This window comes from Aythya fuligula, chromosome 3 (assembly GCF_009819795.1).
Source record: "Aythya fuligula isolate bAytFul2 chromosome 3, bAytFul2.pri, whole genome shotgun sequence".
Lineage (NCBI taxonomy): Eukaryota > Metazoa > Chordata > Aves > Anseriformes > Anatidae > Aythya > Aythya fuligula.
In genome coordinates, this window is record NC_045561.1 from 78,385,072 (window position 1) to 78,397,867 (window position 12,796).

At 50.5% G+C, this 12,796-nt stretch overlaps 1 protein-coding gene across 1 annotated transcript; it reads left to right on the forward strand.

Annotated features, from left to right (window-relative positions):
• The first annotated feature begins 847 nt into the window (after positions 1-847).
• On the forward strand, positions 848-11,439 carry HEY2 (hes related family bHLH transcription factor with YRPW motif 2). Its single transcript, XM_032185186.1, has 5 exons — positions 848-1,037; positions 1,880-1,958; positions 2,065-2,148; positions 4,652-4,733; positions 9,255-11,439. The coding sequence occupies exons 1-5, from the start codon at positions 955-957 to the stop codon at positions 9,932-9,934; spliced, it is 1,008 nt and encodes a 335-aa protein (XP_032041077.1). The 5' UTR covers positions 848-954; the 3' UTR covers positions 9,935-11,439.
• The last annotated feature ends 1,357 nt before the right edge of the window (positions 11,440-12,796 follow it).

Sequence of the window (12,796 nt, forward strand, 5' to 3'; positions counted from 1 at the left end):
GCCTCGCCGGCTCCAGCAGAGGCCGAACACGAGCTGCCTTCCAGTTTCCGTCGCCCTCCGGCAGGTGCTCGCCCTCTCCGGGGCCGGGCAGCCTCAGCCTCAGCTTCAGCTTCAGCCTTAGCCTCAAGCCTCAGATCTCAGCCCCAGCCCCAGCTTCAATCTCAGCCCCAGCCTCAGCCCGGCGCCGCCTCGTCCCCGTCCCGCCGCTCCCCCCGGGGTCACCCCCGGCTCCCCCGGTCCGGGACGAGGCTCCCAGGCAGGCGGCGAAGGGCTCGGGGGAGCCGGGGGGGGGGCCGGGAGGGAGGCAGTGAACACGGCGCCCCGAGCGGGCTCTGTCAGGGAGCCGGGATTAAGAAAACGCAAGGCAAACAAACAGTGGGGGAAAGAAAATAAATCCCAGAGCGAAGCAGGATAAAAGCCGGCAGCTGCGGATCCTCCGGCGAGCCGAGCATCCCCCGGCCCGCTCCTAGCAGGATTGTTCCCAGGCTCGGCTCCCCCCCTCCAGGTGCCCGGGGGGGGCTTCGCAGGACGGGGCGGGCCGGATCCCCCAAATGCCAGTAGGAAAATGCCCCCCCCCCCCCCAGCCCCATCTCCCCCGCGCCCCATCCCCGCCTTACCTCTCCCCTCGCCCCCCGCCCTCCGGGGCCGGGGTCCGGTCCCCGCCGTGCCCTCGCCCCCCCGGTGGGCGGCCCCCTCCCTTCGTCCCCGTGCCCCCCGACGGGGCGGGCCTCGCCGGGGGCGGGCCGTCGGGCTTGAGGCTGTGCCGCGGCGTGGGAAAGCGCCTCACAGAGGGTTTGCTCTGCTGGCGGTGCGGAGCCGTGCCGAGCCGTGCCGAGCCGAGCCGGAGCCGTTCTTCCTCCCCCCCCCCCCAAATCCCCCCCTCCACGGCCCGAAGCTCCCGGATTTATTTATCTCTGCCCCCGGCCCGGCTCCGAGCTGCGTCCCCTGCCCGCCATGAAGCGACCTTGCGAGGAAACTACCTCAGACAGCGACATGGACGAGACTATAGACGTGGGGAGCGAGAACAACTACTCCGGGTGAGTGCTCCGGGGGGCAGGGGGCTGAGCCCCCCCGATGGGCTCAACGCGGGGCCGCCCCGTCGGGGCCGCCCCCGAGCCCCCCGTCCCGCTGCCCTGCAGCCGGGAGCTTGGGGTCCGAGGCTGGAAATAAGGCGAGCCCGAGGTGGCCGGGGCCGGGGTGCTCGCTGCCATGGGGCCGGGGGGAGCTGCGCGGGGCTGGGGTTGCTGTGGCCACCTCGGAGGCAGCCCACCGGTGCCGTCTTGTCCGCATCGGGGGATGAATGACAGCCAGATGGCCACCGCGCTTGTTGCTCCCTCGTGGAGAAGGATAAACCTTTCCATACTTGTGGGCAGTGCAGTTTTAAAAGCGGGTTTTGCATCCTGCTCCTGGTGCTGGGCCAGCCGCGGCCGTGGGCAGGGATCCCGGCTTCCTGCGCGGGCACCCATGGACATCGAGGTGATGGACGGGAGCGACAAAACCTGGCTGGCCGGGGGGAGCTGTGACATTGCATGCACCTACTGCTGCCAGCACGGGCGGATAATACCCGTGTTTTCCTTTGGACTCGGTTCTCCAGACTGTATTTTATAGGCATGGCTATATACACTGAAGACGAAATGGGCTGAGCTGGACAGCGAGCTGTCTTCAGACAGGGACTTTATTTCCAGCGGAGGTTCTGGCAGTGGAGCAAGCAAAACTGCAATGTCTCTTTCTGCAACAGCACCGTGCGGTGCAAAGCCTCTCCTCCCAGCATTTAAAACAGTCAAGAGGGGACTGGGAATGCTTAATGCGGTGACCAAAAGTATCTCCAAAGAGCGGTGGCGAGCCGTGCAGCACCTGACATGCTTTTCTTGTTCTGCAGGCAAAGCAATAGTTCTGTGATCCGATCGAACTCCCCAACAACAACGTCTCAGATCATGGCCCGAAAGAAAAGAAGAGGGGTATGTTTTGCTTCATTCTTTTCCTGTGCGACAATTTGCATGTGTGCTGTGAGATTTTGCCCTTCAACGTATTTATAAACTTAATGTGTTTTGTTTTTGGGACTAGATTATAGAGAAAAGGCGCCGTGATCGTATAAATAACAGTTTATCTGAGCTGAGGCGGCTTGTGCCAACTGCTTTTGAAAAACAAGTAAGCCCTTTTTTTTTTTTTTTATTCTGTATCTCATCTGGCAATGTTAGTTCTCTTGTAAAGCTCATTAAAATAATATTGTATGTGTCCTGATCTGGCACAAAGCAGGCATTTCAATAAAATGCTTTGTTGTGGCGAAACTATTAGGAACATAATTCATCATAAAGCTGAAAAACATTTCCATTCTTTGGCTTGTTTTCCCTTAAGGGTAACAGTGTTCGTGTTGCCTCTGTTCTTTCGATGAATTCCAGTAGTGGTTTTGTTAAAAATGCACTTTACTTCATAGTAAAAGAAAAAAAAAAGAAAAAAAAAAAAAAACAAAACACAACAACAACAACAACAAGCAAGCCCTCCAAACCTGTATGTTGATTAGCTTTCCTTATAAATCTCTAGCCTCCTTTGTCCCTTCGTTAGGGAGCCTTCATTTTTAATCTGCAATTTCAGTGGCAAACTAATGGGTCTGGTTTCCCAAGAAGTGAACAGGCTGTTTGGATGATTCAGGTTTTAAAACGGCTGGTTAGAACCAGTGCCTTAGGACCAGGCCCAGGCAGTGTGAGCAGGGGAAGTCAGCGGTATTTGCGAGGACTTTTGGTGAGAAAGCGTTCAATGGGACGGCTGGAAGGATGCAGCTGACTTCGGTGAACTTGGGTTCAGCTCCTAGGTTGTGAAGTTGCAGGCCCAAAACTTAGAATACAATCAGTGCTGCAAAAAGTGAACTTTGCTCCTGCCATTCAAATTAAATTATTTAGTTACTCTTCCATATCTTGATTTCTTTATTCTGGGGGGGTCTTGGTGCAGTATTTAACATTGTTCCCGTTTTATGGATTATATCAGATCTGTGGATCTGTGCAAGTGACACTGAGCCTCAGCGAGAGGCACCAGCTGAGAATAACGAGGCTGACTTCCTCGTAATCAAAGATAAAAAACAGAAAGTAAACTTTGAGACCAGGCCCGTAGGGCACTGAATTTCTGGAGTAGCTAAGAGCAGCTAGCACCCCCCTGTACAAGGCCTGTTACATTTCTTCTTACAAGAACAAAAGACAGCTAGAAAGAAATTTGGAGTATTGCAATGATAGTGAGAGCATCCCTTGTGTCACCTGCAATATGTTTTTAATAACTTGCGGTGGTAGCCGAGCCCTTCTGTAGGCTCTGGCAAAATGGAGCGACAGAGGCATTTCCAGCTAGATAAACAGGGGCAAGAGACAACAGTTGTTTGTCCCATTTTATTGTTTACTTCTTGAAAACCACAAACATTATAAAACAAGTCCTACAGAGCCTTTGGAAATTACCCAGCAACATGCAGTTTTTAGCTATTAGTCACTCTCACTGAGACGGCTTGTACTGTGTCTATGGAAAAGATGAAGTCTGAGAAAAGCACAAGATGTAGCCGCATGTAAAATGCTGAATTCTGGTCAAAAATTCACCAGTGCACCAAAATTTTATAAGGAAATGCCGAAAGCAGGAAGAGAATCTTAAAAAAAAAAAAAACATGGATGGGGGTAAAAATAAGCGTGCGACGCGTTTTGTTCAGAAACCCCTGCCATTCCTCTGCGATATGCCAAGGACAAAGTCATCGGCCCTTTGTCAGCTCCTTGACATTCAGCTCACTGAAGTGTCCGAGCGGGGGCTGCTTCGCTTCCGCCTGCCCTCTGTGCCTGCCTCCTGCCCGGCTCCCGGCCCGCTGCGAGCCCCGCGGCCGAGCTCCCTGCCCGTGCTGCAGGGTCATGCTCCAGATATTCCAGGGAAATGTATTTATTTATTTATTTGGTAGATTAATGTATTAACACTACCTTTGGGTTTGCGTCTTAGACTTTTCCAGCACCCATAGCAGTGCGAGCCATCCCCAGTAACAGGAAAGTTCCACTGACAGAGGAGCTGAGCTCTTTCTTTTTCATGGCACTCAGCTTCATGTCCCCGCAAATGAGGCCTCTCAATAACTTTAAAAGCCGTGGGCTGTGTGATTGTTTCTTTTTTCAGTAGAGAATGAGAATAGAATATCCAGCAGCCAAATGACATGTCAAAAATTAATAGGCTATTAAGGAAGAGGGATACTTTTCGGTGTGTGTCCACAGGGACACCTACTGGTAAAAGCAGAAAAAAAAAATGCTGCAGCAGGGTCCTCATCACTAACTCTGCAGACCTGTTCTGATGGGTTTCCATTCATTTTGGGGGGTTGTTTGGTTAAAGAGAACATGCTGGAAGTAGTGTGCTGCTCTCGTTTCATGAAGATGTTATCTCTGCACCAGCTTCAAGGCCAGTTACACTGAGCTGTAGCCTCAGTAAAGCCAAGTTGTGCTGGTGCTGATGGTTGTATCGCTAGGCAGGAGACAGCATTAGTCCTCAGACCATGTCTGGGATGCAGATGCTCATGAAAGAATTAAGCTGAGAATGTCCTAGTGATAGGGGAAATTGAAACCGTAAGGCTGAGCTCAGTGGAAAGTATATCAAATTCAAGTTTCTAGTGCTCGTAAGCCTTTATTTACACGAGTCTCTTATCTCAAAGGGATCTGCCAAATTAGAAAAAGCGGAAATACTGCAAATGACAGTGGATCATCTGAAGATGCTTCAGGCAACCGGAGGTAAAGGTAAGGAGAGGACAGTTTCTTTTCTGATACTTGGGGAAATCTCAGCAAAAAGCGCTTTGACGAGCTGTGATAGGCGTTTCCAGATTAAAGGAGTGGAAATCAATGCTAATGGCAGGATTGAACTCGTGGGAAAGAACTACTGGGACAAAAGAAGCACTTGACCCTGGGCTTGTGTTTGCTTTCATAACACTGTGGGAGTAAAGGCTTCATTCACAGGCAGCCCAGTCAGAGATTTGTTTGGGGTTTCCAAAGAGCACTGAAATCTGCACAGGGAGACAAAACAAATACACAAACACCAAACATAAACAGGAGGTTTGTGGCAACAATTGTGGAGCGCAAAACCAATGTTAAGGCTCATTATACAGCAGCTATACCAAAGGAAGTGGATGGAGAGGAACTTTCGTTATTGTTGGTGCATTTGCTTTGTTCTGGAGAGACTTGTAAAATGCGAGGTTAGACAGCCTCATCCCCCAGAACAAAATCCAGCCTCGGGATACGCAGCTCTAGGTATCAGACGGGCCGGCGGGCAGACTGATAGCGGTGCTATCTGCACTCCTATTTACGTGCTCTATTTGTTTGTCAGAGGTCTGGGTAGTTCCTCCTCAGCCAGGGCTGGCGTGACGCAGGGGCCGCACTGGCTGACCCGTTCGATCAGCCGGCTGCCGTGAGCCGAGCGCGCCTCGCTTGTGCAAGCTGACAGTCCCGAGGCTGGAGGCCAAGCGATTTCAGCCACCCACGAGGTACTCTCCGGAGCCGTGATTTTGGAAGTTACTGGGAGCAGAAAACTTGCTTGCCTTCTGCAAGCACCGTCTCACGTGCCATTAGTCGTGGTTATGGTTCAAACTGCTGTGATGGAAACCAGACAATTTTTCATTGACCCATTGTGCCATGTAGGTACCGGCTACAAAAGAGGCTACTGCTTCTGCTTTCTCCTTTTTTTTTTTTTCTTTTTAATTAAACTAAAAATTTTTTAGCACGGGATTGGGTTACTGCATCTCTCTGTACCTTCTTGCGGTGATTACAGGAGTCGACTTAAAGTCAGCACGTGCATGACAACAAATGGTTTCCTACAGGAAAGCCTGTTGGAGGCTGGTGTTCTGTTATTTGTTAAAAATTAACACTGAGCTGATATATGTATTTTCTAGGTGTTAAGAGACTTTTGTTAGGAGTTCATCTAAGCTTAAAATTTAAGGATAGCACATTCTGTTAGAGGTGAAAGGGATTTTATTGCCCTTCATATAACAGACACACCCCATGATATTCTAGGCAAATGTGCAAAATAAACCCTAACAAAAATGTTAATTTTATGTCACTGCATGCAGGGAAAAATGTCCTCTAAAGGCCACTATTTAGTTGGCAAAGCGACGCTCTTGAAAGTTACGAAACACCAGAATTTATCGTGCTTATGCAATTTGAATCCAGATCGTCTCGTGTGCCGACGTGGTGGTGCAGCCTTTAATTACATGATTGCACGCTGCTGCTCCACAAGGTCCGTCTCATTTGGTGCCCATAGCGAGCAAGGCTCATATGCCGAGGGCAGCGGTTGTTGCTTCGTTGCATCCTCCCCGTGCAACACGGAGCCCGGCTATTGCAGCCTGACCTGTGCATCATGCTGCACCATTCCTCGTAAAAGCTGCAGCAGTTTCCCCCCTCCAGAATCTGTACCGACAGTGGTAGGGCCAGGAGGTGAACCCCATGGAATTTAACGGGAGCCCTCCTTCGCTGCCTCCCCACCCAAAGCAAGCAGTGTGGGCGGTTGTTTTATAACCAAGTCAGGTCGGGTGGCCCAGATAATATGTCAGGGGTGGAGGTGCTGGGGTGGAGGTGCTGTGGATGGGAGCTGTCAGGCAGAGAGTGAGGGCTGTCAGGGTGCAGGGAGAGGTGCCTGCTTAAGCCCACTGCCACCCATGGGCAACCAAAGCCGCCTCCGAAGCGTGGCGGAGCCTTCCTTGCTGCCCCGGGGCCCATAGTGGGTGGCATGTTGGTCTAACACTTAGCTGTTTCACAAATGCTGTGGCTTTATCTTCTCCTTCTGACCCAGAGATAAGGGTAATCTCACTGCGCAGATTAACAAACTTTAAGAAAAGAGGTCTGCAAGTTAGTACCGGGCAAAGTTTAAGCCTATGTTTCCTGCTCGCTTAATGTTTTACTTTGCACCCTAAGTAACAGCTTTAAATACAATTTCTTGGGGTGTTTTTAAGGCTGACATTTGTTTAATTTGCAAGTGTAGCTATTCCCACTTCATAACTCATCTTCTGAGCCAGAAACTTCCTTGGATCAGAAAAAAACATGAGTTCCATCATTTTGTCTATGGACAAAAGCTGTTATCGGCGGGGGGGGGGGGAGAAATGGGTGCTGGTACCCTTACGCTGCCCTGAGTTGAGAGCTGGGGACAGCCTGTTCTCCTCTTCCTGGCACACAAACTGAGGATGCCCGAGGCTGGGTGGTGCTGGCAGCTGCTCAGCATGCTAAATCTGAGGTGGGCACGGCAGCAGAAAGGCTGATGTGGCCTCAGCTTTTTGGAGCCTCTGCAGCAGGCAGGGAGGGAGGCAGGGAGTCAGGCAGGGAGCTGCTGCTCCTGCAGCCCTGCGTGGACTCGGTGTGTTTTGATGCAGGTGCAGGTGATGGTCTCGTGGTCGTGTTGAGTTGTTGCTTGGCCCAGGGCCAGCGCTTTTTGCTGACAGCACAAGCAAGCAAAGGGGAAGAGCAATTAGCCAACAGCAAGTAGCTGGCTGGGACCTTGGTGTCGTTTTATTGCAGCTTCAGTGCAAATTGATCTCAGGTGACTGACACCTGGGTCGGAGCCGTTGGTGGCTGTGCAGGACGGGTGCATGGCTCTGCCCCGTCACTCGAGTGCCTGAATCCCCGTCCCCTCGTGGGCTGGGGGTGCCGAGTCACTTGGCTGGTGTCCTCCCATTCCCATGTCTTGGCCACCTCGTAGGAGACTGACAAGGAGCTGGCACGGCCAGGGCTCATCACAGAGCCAGCTCAGGCTTGGGGGGAGCTGGGGACAGCCACATCCCTCATGTCTGCAGTCCAGAGGGAGGGAAGCCTTGGGGCCTGTGGCGCGGAGGCAGTCCCCAAGCCAAGCTGCTGGCCACCAGGCAGGCACCCACTAGCTCACCCACTGCCTGCCTGCCTCTTGTTTTTTTTGTCAAAAGTGCACTGAAATCGCTGTGTTTTCAGATTGTTTGGTTGTGACGGAGGAGTCTGTGTCCTGACAAAAATCCCCAACCTGTTGTACTCACCAATCTGCTAGTTGGCGAGGGTTTTTCTGGGGTCTTGTACAGCGTCGGGTGGACAAAGTAGCCTGAGTCAAAAGCACCGCTGAAATTTGGTGGTGTATAGTAGGCTGGGGATTAGGGCTGACATCTGTAAATGTGCCTGCGTTCGTTCTACGATGCGGATGTGCAGCCACAGAAAGGCTTTTCTCTAGCCTGAAAGTTGGCAAAAGTGAAAGCAGCCATCTAAGTGGCTTGAATTTTTCAGAAATACATAGATTATTTCATGCCAGAGTGTGCGAGGTATTGCTGCCAGCGTCCTCCGTAATAAGGGCATTTGATCTTTCTATACTAACACACATCACAGTCACATATACCTAAAAAGTTTCACTGAAAGCAAGAGGAAAAAAACACCATGGTAGCTTGAGAGTGGATAGGATTTTATTTTCCCAAGGAGAATAACTTTAAACTGAAGCAGAGTTGTTTTCTGTAGTTGAAGGGGTGCAGCTTAACCACTGGATTTGATACTAAACCCTTTAGAAAGGGAGTATCTTCTCATGTGCATTTAATAAAACATATTTTTTTTTCAAATGCTTTTTGTCCCAAGCTTGTGGAGCTCCAGTTGCTGTTTGCTGAAATGCCTCATGGGCCATATGACCGTCAGTCTTCCATCTCCAAATTAGCAATGGCATTACATAAAACGTTTTCTCAGTAAAGCTTTTTATTGTGTGTGTGCAGAGTCATGACAAGATGTTTTTAGTTTGTAGTTAAATAACACCGTATGCCACATTGTCCTAATGACTCTGTGAAGTAGATGGGACCCCAGCAGCAGTCACAAGTATCTCACAACATCAAGAAATAGCTCAAGAGCGTTGATGTGAATGTGGGTGTAGGGAAGAAAAGGCAGCACAGTGCTCACGAGCTGTCTGATCGTCTTTGTGCGTAGAAACGTCTCCCTCACTCACACGCGGGGTCAGCACCACACTGCAGAGGCTTCCTGAGGTATTGCAGGAGGGGCATCGTGTATCTTCTCAAGAGCCACGAGTACTTATGGTCTTAATTCTTTCCATTTATACAGAATGCAAAAAAAAAAAAAAAAAAAAAAAAAACAAGCCTTAGCCTATTGCATTACAGGAATGGTCACACAAATCATTTACAGACCGGAGAACACACTTTTCTCTTTGCTGACCTTAACCCGTTAAGTGGCAAGCCCAGGGACTGAGGGAAGTTAGGCGTGCCGCCTGATGTTGGCTGGGAGCTCGGCTTGGCACTCAGCGCGTCTTTTGCCCTCAACTTGCAGGTTATTTCGATGCTCACTCCCTGGCCATGGATTTCATGAGCATCGGCTTCCGGGAGTGCTTGACCGAAGTCGCCAGGTACCTGACATCCGTGGAAGGCCTCGACACCTCCGACCCGCTGCGCGTCAGGCTGGTGTCCCACCTCAGCACCTGCGCCTCGCAGAGGGAAGCCGCCGCCATGACCTCCTCCATGGCCCACCACCACCACCCCCTGCACCCCCACCACTGGGCAGCCGCCTTCCACCACCTCCCGGCCGCCCTGCTGCAGCCCAATGGACTCCACGCCCCCGAGGCCGCCCCGTGCAGACTCTCCTCAGACGTGCCTCCCCACGGCTCCGCGCTGCTCACCGCCACCTTCGCCCACGCCGACGCCGCCCTCAGGGTCCCCTCCGCGGGCAGCGTGGCTCCCTGCGTCCCCCCGCTCTCTACCTCTCTCCTCTCCCTCTCAGCCACCGTTCACGCCGCCGCCGCCGCTGCCACCGCTGCTGCCCAGAGCTTCCCCCTCTCCTTCACCGGTGCCTTCCCCATGCTGCCCCCGAGCGCAGCCGCCGCCGCCGTGGCGGCAGCTACGGCCATCACCCCGCCATTGGCTGTATCAGCCTCTGCCAGCCCCCAGCAGGCTGGCAGTGCGGGGAGCAGCAAGCCCTACCGGCCCTGGGGGACGGAGGTGGGAGCCTTTTAAGCGCCCCCTCTCCTTTCCGCAGCCTGCTCCCTCCTCTCCCTGCGCACACACACACATGCACACGCGTGCGTGCACACGTGCACACTCGTGAGGCTCCTGCGGTGGCCTGTCCTCGCTGAGGGCTGAGGGGATGCCATCACCCCGGGGGCATGGCAGCAGCGCTGCCCTTGCCACAGGTGCTAGAGGGGACATGGGGCGCCCTGCTCGTCCCAGCGGGTCTCGCCGAGGGCACCTCAAGGCAGCGGCTTTTGGAAACGTCGCGACCGCCTCGGCACGCGGATGTTTCCTGGGAGATGCGTAGGCACTAGGACTAAGAATAATCCTGCGGCTATGCCTCCGTGTTTGGCGGAGAGGCGAGGGATCGTACCTATCAGGTCTCCTGGGGCTCGAAAATGAGTTCAACTTTCCTAAGTGCCTGACATTTAAATGATAATAAAAAGAAAATTTTATATATATATATATATGTGTGTTCTGCTAAAACAAATAACATTGCACAGGTATGGGAATGGTCTGGGAGAGAGGGAGAGTCCTGCGTGCGGCTTCAGGACGTTGGTATCTTTCCAGGAAGGAGTGTGCTCTCTTAGCAGCCAGGTTCGCTTAGCCCAAAGACTGCCAAGAGAGAACGTTCAGTCTGGCAGGCCTGGTTTTCGCTTGCTTAGTCTCCTTCCTTTGTACAGACTTGCCAAATTGTGACATCTAGCATAGCGTCGGTAAGAGCGATTATCTTATCAGTGCTCGGATTAATGAACGTTTCAGCACTGCCTGTGAGCCTTGAGGCACCCTTTTTTATGGCTTAAATACAGTGCTAGCTCATATCTGCACAAACAGCGCGTCTGTCATGCACCCAGGAGTAACCACCTACTTACAGCGTGCACACTTCCATATGGCCGGCTCATGTCAATGCGAGAGACTCGGTGCTGTGAGAGTTGAAATTAACTTATTTAGCTGCAATGGGACATTTACTGTCAGCCGACTCTGTGCAAGATCCCTCTTCTTTTCACTATCAACTTCTGGGATAACGATCGCTCTGGGTATGAATGAAGTTACGGTAGGGACAATTCTTAAATTGGCTATTAACATGCCAACATTGTAATGTGGGTTTGATTCCAAACCAAAATGAATGTATTAAAGGGGATGGCAGTAAATTATTTTGTCAATACCCAGACAACTAGTGCTGCATAAAATGTTTTGCTTTCATTTTTTATTACAGTGACTTAAAATAACCTAAGTATTTTAATACATCGAGTCAAAAACTAGAGATTTTATGTAAAAAAAAAAAAAAGTAAAAATAAAACACAGCATGTATTATTATGCACTTGATTTCTCTGCTGTGTGGAGAAAGCAGTAAGCATTGAGAATGTTAAACATTATGCAAAATATACTTTAAAATATTTGTTTTAAAAATACTGTACCTAGTCGGTCTTTTATGCATTACTTTGTTAACCTTTTTTTCTATGCAAAAGTCTTTACATATCACTAATTAAACGAAGTCCTTTTTGACTGCGTTTTATGGATGATTTGTTGCAGATTTTGTTTGCTCTTTAGGAATACTCGTGAACTCTATTGCTCGAAACGTGTCTGTCAGCTGCTCCCCCCTCTCCTGCTCCTCTCTCATTCAGAAAGCCCATCTCTTACGGGATGTTTTGAAATAGGCAGAAAAACAAACAAGCAAACAGTCAGTAAAACAGCATCGATTTTTAGGCTTGTAAACTGGTTCTGCACTGGTGAGGCACTTAATGAAATGGACACATCTGTCCATCCTGGAGAGCTCCTCAAAGCATTGGGGTTTCTAGATCCAGCTTTCATTCAGATCCTCACTAAAGGCCTGTGTTCAGAAGGGGAAAATGTTAACACAATGACATCCTTTATCATCTAGATGAGAGAGGGCAGTTTTTACCCCCTGTCCAGGTCTTCTAATTTACCAGTTCTCCCTGAGACAAGAGTTTTTGTTTCATTTTAGGTCTGCAAAGAACATCAGTAGAAGGTGTGTAAAGCTCTGGCCATAAGGATAAGCACTACTCAAAGGTGTATTACACCCACACAACAGGTGACAAGACTGAGGCGCAGAAATGGAGTGACAACCCTACAGCCTGCCAGAGACAGCATCTGTTGCCAAAATGCAGCCTCAGCCTCGCCCCCATCATCCCTGTCTCCCAAATATTAAACATGTAGCTGATCCCCGCCTGCATAAACTGGTCTCCAGCGCTTGGGCAAGGAGGAGCTTATATTTGCCTGCCCCGTGAAGAAAAGAGACAAAAGATGGGGAGGAAGGGGTCTCTACCCCAGTGCCATAAATCACGCCTGATGAAAACTTACATGAAGTTTTGTTGTTTCTGGGGGAATTTTACATTTTTTGTTTGGGGACATAAATGCTGTGTGGCTCTACTGGCATGTCGAGCAGCATCCAGTTGAGTTATTCTTTTTCTCTATGAGCAGCTTCAAAAAGAAAGATCACATTAATGAACTGGCAAGTAGATAAAAAGTGGGCTTTATTTACATGAAAAAGGGCAGATTGCAACCCTACTTGACTTTAAGCTGTTAACTATTAACCTGCTCTCTAAGAGCCTGGTAGGAGGTCTCCCCTGCTTCATACCACAGAAAAATTGGGCAGCCACTAACTTGGTTCCAGCTAAGAGCTGCAATCTATTTGGTGTGCCCCAAATCATTACAATTTGTTGCCCCAATCACAGGTGGATTTGTGCAGCCTTTTTATCTGGGGTTATCCTGTTCTCACTCCATTTATCCAGGCCAAGTTCTTGTACACTGAGTTGCTGATGTCCCTTTTTTTTTTTTTTTTTTTTTTATCTGATTCATCCAAAAGGACCAGCACTAGGCAACGCAGGAGCTCAGCCTTCACGCCCA